Consider the following 14877-nt stretch of genomic DNA (forward strand, 5'->3'; position numbering starts at 1 on the left):
CTTCAAAGCCATGATTGGCCTGCAAAATGCTGTATCTCGCATACACATCCCCGCGGTACCTTCTCCAAACTACATCTAGTACATGACCAAGCTTGTTACCATCAACCTACCTGCTGTCGTGCACCTCCCACTAACACCTTCTTAGGTTGACCAAATCGAGTTGTACCATCATTGCCCAACCCCTCATTGAGCATTCATGCTCAGTCGTAGCATCAGTTAGATATTAGAAAACCGCATAAGAAGTGAGAACATGATAGTATAATAAGAAGCTATATGTAGTATGTACAATTGTATAGATAGATAGAGAGAGACTTTCACTAGCTGTAGCACCCGCCCAGATCCAATGGAAAGCTATAGGTTCTCCCAATTGTAATGAAGCTTCCACCAGGATAAAAAATATAGCTTTGATCATCGTCATCTGTCTGTAAAACATAGGCAAGTACTCCCTGCTTTGCACATGTAAGTTTGTCAGCCAACCAGTCTTGTAGACCTTCATAGCACCACCCTTCCAAAAGTTGTATACATGGAGCATCTCCACACCCAAAACAAACCTACACACCTTGCATATCTTTTGCATCCTGTGTCTCCCCGCCATCGTCCAGAGAGCTCACCATAGCATGATTGTCTTTAAGCAAGGCAACCTCTAGCAACTGGCATAACGGCACTTGCAAAGCAACCTTCAATAGTATATTCATCAACAACATGGCACCAACTTGTGGCAACTGATCATCCAAAGCAGACACTGGCATATCTTCACCTGTACACTCTTCAAACATCACTGGAAAAGGAGGCCAGCCTTGCATACCTTGTATTCTCGCCATAGCTTTAGCAACCAAAACCTGCGACTCGTCATCCACATCGACCACTCGATCATCGAACCCCCAGTCTGCTTAATCAAAGCACTCTTCTTTAGTCAACATGGCCTTACCATCACAAGGCAAGAGAGAGGGTTGCCCAACCCCTTGCACAAAATGTCTCTTCACCTGCAATCTGTAGCTATTTGACCACCTTATTGACATGCATAATATCATATGTCTCATACCTTGAGAAAGCTGACTCCGTTTCCCATGTGCTATCCATATCCAAGGCACTACTATAGCTCGAATACACCTTGGATTTCTCCACAAAACTCACCGGCTTTGGAACTTCAGCTATCTTCTCCACTGCTTGCTTTTCGAAAGTCACTTGGTCAAGCACATCAAGCGGTACTCGATAGACTCCTCTTTGCAGCTGTTGAGCCTCATAGGCCCACACGGTATCCTCTCTACTCTATCATCATGCCTATCCGCTGCTACCACATGTGCATCAACCAAGGGTCGGATAATTACCTGAAGCTCTTCCTAGCATGTGGCCTTGGCACCAATGGACTTGCCAAAACCTGATTTGCCTATTGCTTCTTTAAAACCTTCTTCATCTTATCTCGCACTTTTACATGCAAGCAATCCACAAACTTGGTCATCTTCAAGAAATTTGCATTCTCTACAGCAGTTACCTTAACCAACTTTCTCCATATGGCCACGAACTTTCACACGAATGCTCAAAAATCACCGTCAAGGATTTTCTTTAGGTTGTCCACCATCTGTTTCACTTCACTCCACTGTTGGCCACATATTGGCTTTGAAATTCCGCTTCCAATGTGATCCAATCCTATTTTTCTTCAGCCTACAAGCCCTCATACCGTACCTTTGCTTTTCCATGAACCAGGAGTGGGAAAGCTTGGGCTACTGCCTCTTCTTCTGACAAGCCACTCTCCAGCAGAAATAGACCATATTCTTGTAGCCAAACCTCAGCATCTTCAGCACCTGTAAAAGTCAAAATACCTAACCATGCCATTATTGTTAGATCCTACTCTTCAAACCACGACACCGTCTTCGACTTCACCAAGGAGTAATCAGCAGGTCCTCAGTGGGGGCACCACTGATGGGATGGGGGAAATGGGAACACACACAGTACATAAACTAGATGCCACTCTATAGCCCATCAGATATCCAGCACCTCAAGCCACTCCGATAGAGTCACACACACTGAATTTTTTGTATGGCTTTACTAGTAAGCTCGTAATTTGCGTAATTCACGACTACACCTGCCTAGCTATATGCACCTTACCAACACAAACACTTGTCAAGAGCTCAACACATAGCACACACCTCGAGCAATATAACATCGGAGCAATCATTTCCTCCCATCTCTTGCTCTCTCTTGCACCCACACATGCTCTCTCTCTCTCTCTCTCTCTCTCTCTCTCTCTCTCTCTCTCTCTCTTTTCTATAAGCAAACTCCAAGGGTCCACACACAAGCTCCGAGCTTTGAGCACAATGTAATAGGCGTGGCTGTCTATTACGAGACTGTGCTCACAGAAATGCACAGAGAGAGAGAGAGAGAGAGAGAGAGAGAGAGAGAGAGAGAGAGAGAGAGAGAGAGAGAGAGAGAGAGAGAGAGAGAGAGAGAATAAGAATACATCAGATTCCATAGCCTTTGATTATGAGAAAATCCCGATACAGCGTACAAAGGAAACCCTTTCTTATGTGGAAATAATGAGCACCCTTTCATATCCCCGTAACCCTTCCTGATTATGACTCTTGAGATCCCCTCCTTCTAAGGTCTTATTCCCGCATAAAGGTACACGAAGACATGCTGGACACTCCCAATGTGATTTAATGCGGTCACGTGCAGCTATGTGCGGTCCGAGCACATTCATTTGGCACGCACGGTGGATTGCGCGAACCCTCAAGTGCATCCCTTGATTGGTGTGAGCATCTCATGTGATTCCTGTTGCAGATGTAAAGCAGGAGTTTGGATTGAAAGTGAAAGGTGAATATAAGCTTTCAGGGTTGTCAGATGTAGCGACCAGGGATGCGTATAGATGGTTTCTCGAGGCAATTTGTCTACAAGCCAAAACCTATACCATCTCGACCAAAGCGAGGAATGTTTTGCATTCGGCCAAATTTGGGCCAGTGCCTTGGGCAGCAATTGTCAGAGAGAGATTGCTAGTAGAATGCCAAAGAGTGATGACACAGTTGGAGCAAAATACCCCAACCAACACAAAAGTCGGCCAGCTGCTGGCACTGATCTTTCCCTTAAGGGAAGTTTTTCCTCTCGCTCTGCGTCCTCTATGCCATTTTGAAGATGACAGATTGGTGGTCCAAGGGACTGTTGCACCTCTGTCGCAAACCCAGAGTTTGGCAGTTCCTGTTGGGCCGGAAACACAGCAGCAGAATGTTGGCACTGAGGATTTTCCAAGTCCATCGATGGCAGTGGTACCCTCTGGAGCCCAAGAGATGGCCACTGTAGGACCAGCAACCCGCAAGTGCGACCGGGAGGAGCAACAGTTCTCTACACCACCTCCTGCGACTGTATCTCCTGTGCCGGAGGATTTTGCGGTGGCACGCTGGCGCTGCCGAATGCAGGAGAGATGGCAATTTCTACTCCGCCTAGGACAGGCTCTCTGGCTGTGGACATTCCCTCACAACCGGAAACTTCTGGAACCACCAATGCGGCTGCCTCGACAGGAGGTCCTCTTCCGGCCGGAGCGCTACCATGGGAGGCAACGACAGCAAACCCTGCTGACGAAATACAGGCATACGACACCTTTTTGAGCAGACTTGCGGAGTCTATTCGTGCGGCCTAGCCAACCCCCGCAACAGAGGGTAGAGTTAATGAGATGGAAACGCAGGTAATGGCCTTGCAGGCTCGCATTGCCGAGTTAACCAATCAAAATGAAGATTTGACTACAACGGCTCGCCAGCAGAATGAAGAAATACAAACGCTTTGCGAGGCTAATGCTGCGTTTGTGGCTTCCATTCAAGGGGAACTACTTCAATTGCAAATGCAGCATAGCCTTGCCTCATACTTAGCGTCGCATCCTGGTGATGTAATGATCAGTATGAATGATTTGGATGCATTGGCAGTGGAGATGCAATAGGATCTCCACATCTTTTTGGAAAATCAATTAACTATAGAGCTGGAGCACACGCTTATCTGCTGAGGTGAGAGCATAGCCATCAACTCAGCAGGTTGTGATGCAGCAACCTGAGTCATCCAACACTGACAGAGGTACGAGTGTTGTTCCATAAGGTTTTTATATTGCTGATTGGGTGCAAGCTACAAAGGATTGTGCTGAGGCCTAGGCTCATGTATCTCGTTTGCAGAAAACGATTCATCGATTTCGTAAGGAGCGGCGCAGGGTGTGTTTGGGTGGAGACGTTGGCCCACTCTTTCTCCCTCAGTCTACTCCCATGCCCTCCATTTTGGTCTACTCTCAATAGATACCTCTCTCGCTATTATCCTCTACATACACCTCTTGCTCCTTTGCCGCAAGCGCCGCAATCTATTTCTTTGCCGACGCTGTTTATTCATCGGGCTCCTTGGCAGGAACATACTGAGATAGATCCACATATTTTGGATGAGGTCTATCGGGCCCATACTGCAGATTTTAGAGGCTTTGGCTACATTGACATTTCCTCCTCACCAGAAAAGATTGAAGATCAGCAACCGGAACCATCCAACCGGAGGGCCTGAGTATGGGTTCGCACAATCCACTGCGCGTGCCAGGTGTTACGGCATGAGTCGCACATGCGGTCCTGTGGAGGTCTGGACATTGCGGATCAGGAGTCATGCGGTATGCGGCGGCAGTTCTTCACAAGATATCATAGGATAGGAGGAGTGTGTGCACTATTCTCGATCTGCACTAGAGCAGCGGTTGTATATGGGGGACATACCTATCTTTTGATGTAGCTAACCAACCTCTATGTTATCCATTACATCTGCTGTAGTAACTCTGTGTCCGGATTACATATGAATGAAGCAGGAGGTGCTATGTGCGTGTGTTATGTGTACTGTCTTCTATCCTATTGATAGCCGTTTTTCGGCTTAATTGTCTTAGTAAGCTACCTCACCCTATCAAATCACTCAAAAATTTTGCTTATCCCTACCATTTCACTGTACATAGGCGTGTGTGAGTTAGGGGACTTTTCCCATATCTTCTTAAAAACCCTTAATTAGCCAGTCACTGGGCTAGTTGAGCCAAAAAAATATTAAAAAATATAATTATATTATGGCCCATTTGTGTGTAAATATTTCATTGTATATAGGGCCTAAATAAAAGGATTTTTCATAATTATTTTGGTATTTATTTAAATATTTCTACCTATGGTGTGTTATTTATGCTATGTACATTGACTCACCATTACTATATTTTTTCTTACCATTTTGCTTACTCTTTATTCCATATAAAAATAGTTTCATGCAAGCTTATCTTATTTTTGGTGTAACTCCATCCCAACAAAAATCCAAAAAAACTAGTTTATTTATGTTTATATTTTTTCACTATTGTCATTTTTCCTTCCTACATCTATTCTCTATTACTCTCATAAATTAGACCACCAAAAATATTCATCTTTTTATGGTAGACTTATAATGAGAGAGATTTATTTTGACCCCTTTATATTTTCTCCACCTATATTATTTATATTTGAAATGTATATATATTTTTAGACCCCTCAATATTTGATTTTCTTAGTTGTACTATTCACTTATATCATGATCTCAACAATATCTTCAATTATACACGTACCAAATAAGGTCAAGGGTATGTGGCATGCATGCATGCACCATGGGGAGCTCACTCTTGGAGGTATTCAAAAGAATCATCCAAAGAAAGACCTCACAAGGACCTTGTGCAGTGGAAAAAACAGTCGGTTTTGCTGAATTTTTAAAGATCACATGCTCCCCGAATTTGAAAAGGTGATAGAAACAAAAGTTGTAGTTCGTGAGCTGAACTTTTACCTCAAATGTTTTCATATTTTTTTGAGCTACGAGCTGTGAGCCTTGATTTTATTGGTGGACCCCAGCTTGCCCATGCTATGCAGCCACACTCCCTGTTCCACTTTATCATTTTCCTCTTTCACACACACTACTCCCTCTCCTTCCCACTCCCAAACCTGCAAGTTCCATGTCCTAATTCACCCTCTTCACTATTTCCACATCTCTCACACCTCCATAGCCTTCATCCTCCATTCCTACACCCTATGTGTCCCCCTTTCTCTCTACATATATGTCCATATTACCATACTCTCTTCAGCTTTGTAAAGAACTTCAAAAAATCAGAAAAAATCCAAGGATAACCTCTGCAAATGAAGGCTTTTTATCATGAATTTTCCAAGGTTTGAAATAACATAGCTTCATCGACACGCGCTGCTTCGCCATGCTGACTGCTTCTTCTTCCGGTGCTATAAAGAGGTGAATGTCAACTTCTCCAAAGCTTCAACCTCTCTTTACAAGCTCATCCCTTCTCTAACTTTTCTCATCATATATCTCACCATTTGGTGAATGATTTTGTAAATATTTTTTAGTGATAATTACTAACTACTAACCACTAACCTTATTGTAAAATGCACCCTCTACTAGAGTAGGCACTCCCAAATTATTCACTCAATCCTCTCTCCTATCATCCTCAATAATTCTCTTCCCTTGAGCCCACATCCATGTGACTCAAAGGACAAGAAAGACCCACCCTCATTAAAAAAAATAAAAAAATATGCATAATCTTTTATTCCTTCAAATAAACTTGATTAGGCCTAATCCTAATCGGGGCTTCTAAAACCTATAAATAGAGCCCTTCTCTCCCTTGTAAATCATCACATGATCACACTACACCACACCATTCTCAACACATAACACACCACTCTTCAAGCCGAGTTGTGTCGAGTGTGTGCATCGTGAGTGCTCTATTCCATCATTACACATAGGTGCATGGAGAAGCTTGAAGTTAGTTATGCCATCTAGAGGAGTGGAGTGTATGCCATACTCTTCACCACACTTGTAGCCTACTCTTGTGCATAAATAAGATTTATAGTTTTGGGTGCAATTGTATGCTGCAACTATGACTCTTCTCTCCAAATTGACTTGATAAGTTGTCTAATCAGGTGGTTGAAGGTATATTGTCCTTGAAGTTTGTTGTCCCATTTCATGCTTGGTGGTTTGAGGGCTTGTTGAATTGTTTGTCTAAAAGGTCAATTGTAAGAGGGTGCTCGGTGAGAGGGCTCCCGTGACCCTAAGAAAATTTGTGTATTGGCAACAAGGTCAAGTTTTGTGTTGTCTCTCTATTTCTCTTCGAGCTTTGTGTGCATCTAGTCTTTAAGGCTAAGACTGAGTTGCTCAAGTTGATTTTTGCTCTTTACCTCTCTCTGGCATGGTGAATGTTTGTGTTGGTGTGTGTGGCTATCTTGCATTCCCCTCTCTTTGTGCGTTTGAGTACATGGGGATATCACGTGCGTCCTAGTTCACATCTACAACTAGGTGGTGCCCCTTTTCTTGTTTGGTTTCTGGCTGTGGGTTGTTGTTGTCTCTGATTGTGCTTGCCCCAGCCCCAATTGAGCAGCACGGGAGCCTCGAAGGGTGTTTAGAGGCCGCTCTTCTTGTTGCCCGCCCCGGACCGCCTCAAATTGGTGCCCCCGCTGAGGACTGACTTTGTGCTTATTGTTGTTGTATTGCATGAATGCTTGAATTTAGCATAATCAAGAAGATTATATGAATCATGAAAACTTGTATGACTGAGTTCAAATTCAATGCAACAAAAATTGATCTAGAATATGGTTTGGATTAGCATAACATAAGAAAGGAAAAAAACATTTTCACATAAGAATCTAGAATTCATGAGACCTTTCAAAACTTTGTGTAGTTAGTTGATGTCATGAGAGAAAATGATTGTTTGGAACTAATCTTTGTGTGGTTCTAGCATTGAGAGACTATGACACGCTATACCTTTGATGATATCCCAATCTTCTTTGAAAATCTAGAAGAAGATGTTGATGATTTTCTTGCTGATTATAGAATGGTTTGTTGTATCCTTGGTAAAAGGGATGACATTGAAAAAGGGGATTTTCTATTGCTATGCCTTAGAGACAACGCTGAGCAATGGTTTTGGAGTATGTCTTCTTAGATTGAAGATGGGTATACCCAAATTTCCAAAGATTTGAAGACCAGACTCTCTAAATTTCCAACAATGGAGAAAGCATGGGCTTCATTAGGGAGACTTCAACAACATGGTGAAGACTACTACGCTTATGAGGATATTTTTTCTCGTCAATGGAGAGGATATGGGTTTAGTTCTACATTTCCAGATTATGTAAAACTGGAGCAATTTATTTCGGGTTTTTCTCCTTTCCTAAAGACTAAGGTTACTTGTAGTGGACCCTCTACCTTTGAAGAAGCGGTCACTATTGCCCGAAGGAAGTTTCACAAGTACTTATACATCAAAAATGGTTTCCATCATACTGGAAGAACCAACCATCATGAAAGTGTTTCTATCAAGGAGTCATCTCCTTTGCCATACTTGTCTCCTTCTACTCCGAAAAATGTTGAAGAAGTTACTTACATGCCAACTGATTATTCAAGTGCTAAAGTGTGTGGCCAAGATTCAAATGTGGAATCTTTTTCTTCTACCTTTATCACAAGCATGCAAAAATCGACACAAGATATCTCAAGTGGCATTGATGATTCAATAATGGATACATCCAACCTTTTGGCGGAGGATCAATTTCTAGTCCAAGCAGATGAAGGTTTTGTGCAACATGACTCTATGGAGAATGAAGACCTTGAAGGTAACCTTGATCTTATGGAATGTTCTGAGAGTGTATCTTGTCTAAAAGAAGAGAGTGAAGAAGAAGATGAAATCATAGGTGGGGAGATCATGGACCACATTGATCATAAAGAGATGATTGTGTACATGGAATGCCAACTCCAAAACAAAGTAGAAGAGTGTGATTTGAATCCATGTGAGGATAATATTCAAGAAGTGTTTGAGGATGTTGAAAAGCAATGGTATGACTCATGTATATTAAGCACGGAGAAACCTATCATGCAAGAAGCCAAAGTTTTCACAAAATCAAACAGTAATCCATCAACCTTTGAGGTAGTACAATGTGAGGAGTTACAACCTTGCCAAAGGGGGGGCTTAGAAGGGGATGAAGAACATGGGAGAGTAGTAAAAAATAAAATCATAAAAGGAAACTGTCAAAAGGGTATCATTCTCTCCAATGGTGGTTTAGTGGAAGGCTCTTCATTCATGGGACAATCTCTTAGCAAGAAAATCCAAACTTTTGAAGCCCCAATCATCTTCACATTGGGTTTCACCTCTTCAAAGTCAACTTCTCCTCTCTTCATATATACCTTTCATCGGGGGCGCCATACCTTCTTAAGTGGAAGAGGACATGAATACTTGGTGATGAACGGATGTTTCCAAACCTTCTTCATTTGGTTCTTTGGTGTATGGAGGTCGCACATTGTGATCCTTCTGGTATTCATCATAGATGAAAAACTTTTTGATTGCTACATGTGGATATTTCATCAATCAGTACCAAAATCTATTCTCTTCCAATGTGTTGGAAGCAATAGAAACCTTCGTCTATTATCTACTTATGTGGTAAACTATTTGCAATATCTTCCAATAGCAGTTGAAAGCATGGATCAAGCTTTCCTAAATCATGAAGGTCATGGAATTTTTGACTTGATGAGCCTACCCAGGTTGAATGAATTTTATGAGCTACAGTTCAAGAATTTGCTCATACAAGCTCTTGAAGATTGTAGCAGATATATCAAATTTACACAGGAGGAAGAGCAACCAATATTTTATATCACATTCATAATGATAGATGCAATGATGGACAACAATAAAATCTATAAGTTTCTTCAACCAAAATCAGTAAGTGATTCCATACCATACATCTCTCTTTGGGAAAGATATTTCAAGATCTTTGATCCTGGGGGGTGCTTATGGAAACTTTCTCAATGGAGGAGGTTTCCTCAGTCACTTCATCCTGCTATTGGCTCTAAGAACCTTTCATATCACACAAGGTTTTTTAATCATACAACAAAGGTTCTTCAAAGATGAGAGCAGACAAAGACAGACGTTACACAATCTACATGCTGTATGGTCGGATAAATGGTACATGAATGTACCATTATCTAAGGGGGGGGCTAATGATAGCCGTTTTTCGGCTTTCCATAATTGTCACAGTAAGCTAACTCACCCTATCAAATCACTCAAACATTTTGGTTATCCCTACCATTTCACTGTACATAGGTGTATGTGAGTTAGGGGACTTTTCCCATATCTTCTTAAAAACCCTTAATTAGCTAGTCACTGGGCTAGTTGAGCCAAAACAATATTTAAAAATATAATTATATTATGGCCCATTTGTGTGTAAATATTTCATTGTATAGAGGGCCTAAATAAAAGGATTTTTCATAATTATTTTGGTATTTATTTAAATATTTCTACCTATGGTGTGTTATTTATGCTATGTACATTGACTCACGATTACTATATTGTTTCTTACCATTTTGCATACTCTTTATTCCATATAAAAATAATTTCATGCAAGCTTCTCTTATTTTTGGTGTAACTCCATCCCAACAAAAATCCAAAAAACCTAGTTTATTTATGTTTATATTTTTTCACTATTGTCATTTTTCCTTCCTACATCTATTCTCTATTACTCTCATAAATTAGACCACCAAAAATAGTCATCCTTTTATGGTAGACTTATAATGAGAGAGATTTATTTTGACCCCTTTATATTTTTTCCACCTATATTATTTATATTTGACATGTATATATATTTTTAGACCCCTCAATATTTGATTTTCTTAGTTGTACTATTCACTTATATCATGATCTCAACAATATCTTCAATTATAGACCTACCAAATAAGGTCAAGGGTATGTGGCATGCATGCATGCACCATGGGGAGCTCTCTCTTGGAGGTATTCAAAAGAATCATCCAAAGAAGGACCTCACAAGGACCTTTGTGCAGTGGAAAAAATAGTCGGTTTTTCTGAATTTTTAAAGATCACATGCTCCCCGAATTTGAGAAGGTGATACAAACAAAATTTGTAGCTCGTGAGCTGAAATTTTACCTCATATTTTCTCATATTTTTTTGAGCTACGACCTGTGAGCCTTGATTTTATTGGTGGACCCCAGTTTGCCCATGCTATGCAGCCACACTCCCTGTTCCACTTTATCATTTTCCTCTTTCACACACACTCCTCCCTCTCCTTCCCACTCCCAAACCTGCAAGTGCCATGTCCTAATTCACCCTCTTCACCATTGCCACATCTCTCACACCTCCATAGCCTTCATCCTCCATTTCTACACCCTATGTGTCCCCCTTTCTCTCTACATATATGTCCATATTACCATACTCTCTTCAGCTTTGTAAAGAACTTCAAAAAATCAGAAAAAATCCAAGGATAACCTCTGCAAATGAAGGCTTTTTATCATGAATTTTCTAAGGTTTGAAATAACATAGCTTCATCGACACGCGCTGCTTCGCCATGCTGACTGCTTCTTCTTCCGGTGCTATAAAGAGGTGAATGTCAACTTCTCCAAAGCTTCAACCTCTCTTTACAAGCTCATCCCTTCTCTAACTTTTCTCATCATATATCTCACCATTTGGTGAATGATTTTGTAAATATTTTTTAGTGATAATTACTAACTACTAACCACTAACCTTATTGTAAAATGCACCCTCTACTAGAGTAGGCACTCCCAAATTATTCACTCAATCCTCTCTCCTATCATCCTCAATAATTCTCTTGCCTTGAGCCCACATCCATGTGACTCAAAGGACAAGAGAGACCCACCCTCATTAAAAAAAATAAAAAAATATGCATAATCTTTTATTCCTTCAAATAAACTTGATTAGGCCTAATCCTAATCGGGGCTTCTAAAACCTATAAATACAGCCCTTCTCTCCCTTGTAAATCATCACATGATTACACTACACCACACCATTCTCAACACATAACACACCACTCTTCAAGCCTAGTTGTGTGGAGTGTGTGCATCGTGAGTTCTCTATTCCATCATTACACATAGGTGCATGGAGAAGCTTGAAGTTAGTTATGCCATCTAGAGGAGTGGAGTGTATGCCATACTCTTCACCACACTTGTAGCCTACTCTTGTGCATAAATACGATTTATAGTTTTGGGTGCAATTGTATGCTGCAACTACGTCTCTTCTCTCCAAATTGACTTGATAAGTTGGCTAATCAGGTGGTTGAAGGTATATTTTCCTTGAAGTTTGTTATGCCATTTCATGCTTGGTGGTTTGAGGGCTTGTTGAATTGTTTTCCTAAAAGGTCAATTGTAAGAGGGTGCTCGGTGAGAGGGCTCCCGTGACCCTAAGACAATTTGTGTATTGGCAACAAGGTCAAGTTTTGTGTTGTCTCTCTATTTCTCATCGAGCTTTGTGTGCATCTAGTCTTTAAGGCTAAGACCGAGTTGCTCAAGTTGATATGTGCTCTTTACCTCTCTCTGGCATGGTGAATATTTGTGTTTGGTGTGTGTGGCTATCTTGCATTCCCCTCTCTTTGTGCGTTTGAGTACAAGGAGATATCACGTGCATCCTAGTTCGCATCTACAACTAGGTGGTGCCCCTTTTCTTGTTTGGTTTCTGGCTGTGGGTTGTTGTTGTCTCTGATTGTGCTTGCCCCAGCCCCAATTGAGCAGCACGGGAGCCTCGAAGGGTGTTTAGAGGCCGCTCTTCTTGTTGCCCACCCCGGACCGCCTCACTATTTTTATGTGTTTGATGTTCACATAATGTAGTTTACCGGTAATCATTCCCGTAATTCCTATTGCTCATGTGTGGTGTTACAGCATGAGTCGAACATGCGGTCCTACGGAGGTATGGACATTGCGGATCAGGAGTCATGCGGTATGCGGTAGTTGTGGCGGCAGTTCTTCACAAGATATCATGGGACAGGAGAAGTGTGATGCAAGTATGATCATCGATGCCGCACAATGGCACTTTGGCTCTTTGCTCCTAGACTGATCATCTCCATCTACGCCGCAATCCGAACTTAAACCAGAAATCTCCACCGCAAACTTGGACTCGCAAACTTGATGCCCATATTTCCGCATCAATTCATAGATTGCCGTCGACATGCGCACATGTTTTATTTAGGCTCGAGCTTTTTGCGGTTTTGCTCCTCCTATGATGCGAGATCATCACATCTCCTTGAGGCTCGCTCTGGATTTTCATGGACTAGATCAAGCAAACCCTTGCTGAAAACCTTCTCTGCTTGCTTCATGTGACCCTCAACTGGCCATCCTCTTCAAGCTTGGCCTCTTCTACTATGGTCCTGCTTCTTGGTTGCGCTTAGAGATTTCCTGAGATCTATCCCTTCCTCCTCTGCTTCAATTCCCTACAACGGCACCATAGCTTCTTGCATCTACACTTGAAAGGCGATACTGAAAGGAGGGTTTTTTGTTGACAGCGGGGGGAGAACGCACTGCTGTGGCATGCGAGCTGTCGCGCATTTTGCGTAGGCTTTCATAGCAGGAGAGGAAGTGCTCTGCAAAATTGAAAGGTATTGGCCAATGAGGAGTACAGCATCAGATCCTGAAATGGTGACTCCTTCTGCAGCAGCAACATCATCGCTTCCCACTGCCGGAGTGCCCACTCACTGTACCGCACCACCATGGCCGTAACTGGCCATCCTGCACTTGTCACAGGTGCCAGGATTCAGAAGAAAGCAGCACCGAACTTCTCTAAAAAGTTGAACGCCATCGCAACATACCTCTTTCCCCACTACCAGCTCGGTACAACCGAGTGAACCGCATGTGATACTTGCATGGACTGCCTTAAATTGTTGACGTTCTGAATTTCAGACTGCTCCGCATTGTGTTTTCCCACCAACCTGATGAGCAATACCCAGACCACCACATGCAGTACTCCCACAGCAACGTTCACCGACACAATCCGGCTATCCTCCAATAGGCCCCGCAACACCACACCGCCTGTATGGTGACTTCTCATCTCGGTCCCGCCTGCAACACAGTGTTTCCTCAGCGCTACGAACGGGGCTGTAGCACTAGTCGTGGCCTTTCAATTGTATGATCAGCCTTTGTGCAAGCCCAAGTCTCAGAATCCATGCCATCCTTTTCTCTTGCGTTTCAAAAGTCCCTGTCCCTCTCACTAGTGACATTATACCCTCTCGAAGATACAACCTTCTTAGAAGCGGCCCATATCTCTGAGTCAGAGCTGTCTAGTGGGACACCATTCGTTGGCGCATGAAGAGAATTTGTATTTAAAGACCCTGCGGCTTGCACCATTGGCAGGTGGAGTAGGGACAAACTTCGTGGAAGCACGCCGCACCCCAATGACTGTCATCATCTGCCTTAGACGGAAACTCACGATCATCAAATCTGCCACCTCCTTCTTCAGCAACGAGGAGTCCGCTCCGCGCGTGGTCGCCAATTGTAATAGGCGTGGCTTCCTATTACGAGACTGTGCTCATAGAAATGCAAGAGAGAGAGAGAGAGAATAAGAATACATTAGATTCCATAGCCTTTGATTATGAGAAAAGCTTGATACAGCGTACAAAGGAAACCCTTCCTTATGTAGAAATAATGAGCACCCTTTCATATCCCCGTAACCATTTCCTGATTATGCATCTTGAGATCCCCTCCTTCTAAGGGCTTATTCCCACATAAAGGTACACAAAGACATGCCGGAAACTCCCAATGTGATTTAATGCGGTCACGTGTAGCTATGTGCGGTCCGAGCACATACACACAAAAGACGCCACCAAGACACAATAGATGGATTGGGCAGAATCATGAGCTTTTGATTAGAGTTAGGATAGTCTTTAATGCGACATATACATATACGATTGAGGTCGGCCCCTTTAAGCTTACAAATAATCTCAAAAAAACATGAAACTATAGATATCCGCCATTGATGTGGAGCTTGAATTCGAATAACTCATGGTCGAGGTCTACTTCTGCTTTGGAACAACGATTGCCTCCCACTTGAAGCCTTTATTTCCGAATCCGAGCAAGAAACCCCTCCTATTCTGTTCACGGCCTAGG

At 42.4% G+C, this 14877-nt stretch overlaps 1 protein-coding gene and 1 pseudogene across 1 annotated transcript; both read right to left on the reverse strand.

Moving 5' to 3' along the window:
• Positions 1–317: 317 nt before the first annotated feature.
• Positions 318–1833, reverse strand: LOC147450162 (uncharacterized; annotated as a pseudogene).
• An 11761-nt stretch (positions 1834–13594) lies between these two features.
• On the reverse strand, positions 13595–13822 carry LOC147450163 (uncharacterized). The gene has a single exon (XM_086520665.1). It carries the CDS (start codon positions 13820–13822, stop codon positions 13595–13597), a length of 228 nt encoding a protein of 75 aa, XP_086376791.1.
• Between the last annotated feature and the right edge of the window lie 1055 nt (positions 13823–14877).

Source organism: Adiantum capillus-veneris, chromosome 9, assembly GCF_014529385.1.
Source record: "Adiantum capillus-veneris isolate H3 chromosome 9, ASM1452938v2, whole genome shotgun sequence".
Taxonomy (NCBI): Eukaryota; Viridiplantae; Streptophyta; class Polypodiopsida; order Polypodiales; family Pteridaceae; genus Adiantum; species Adiantum capillus-veneris.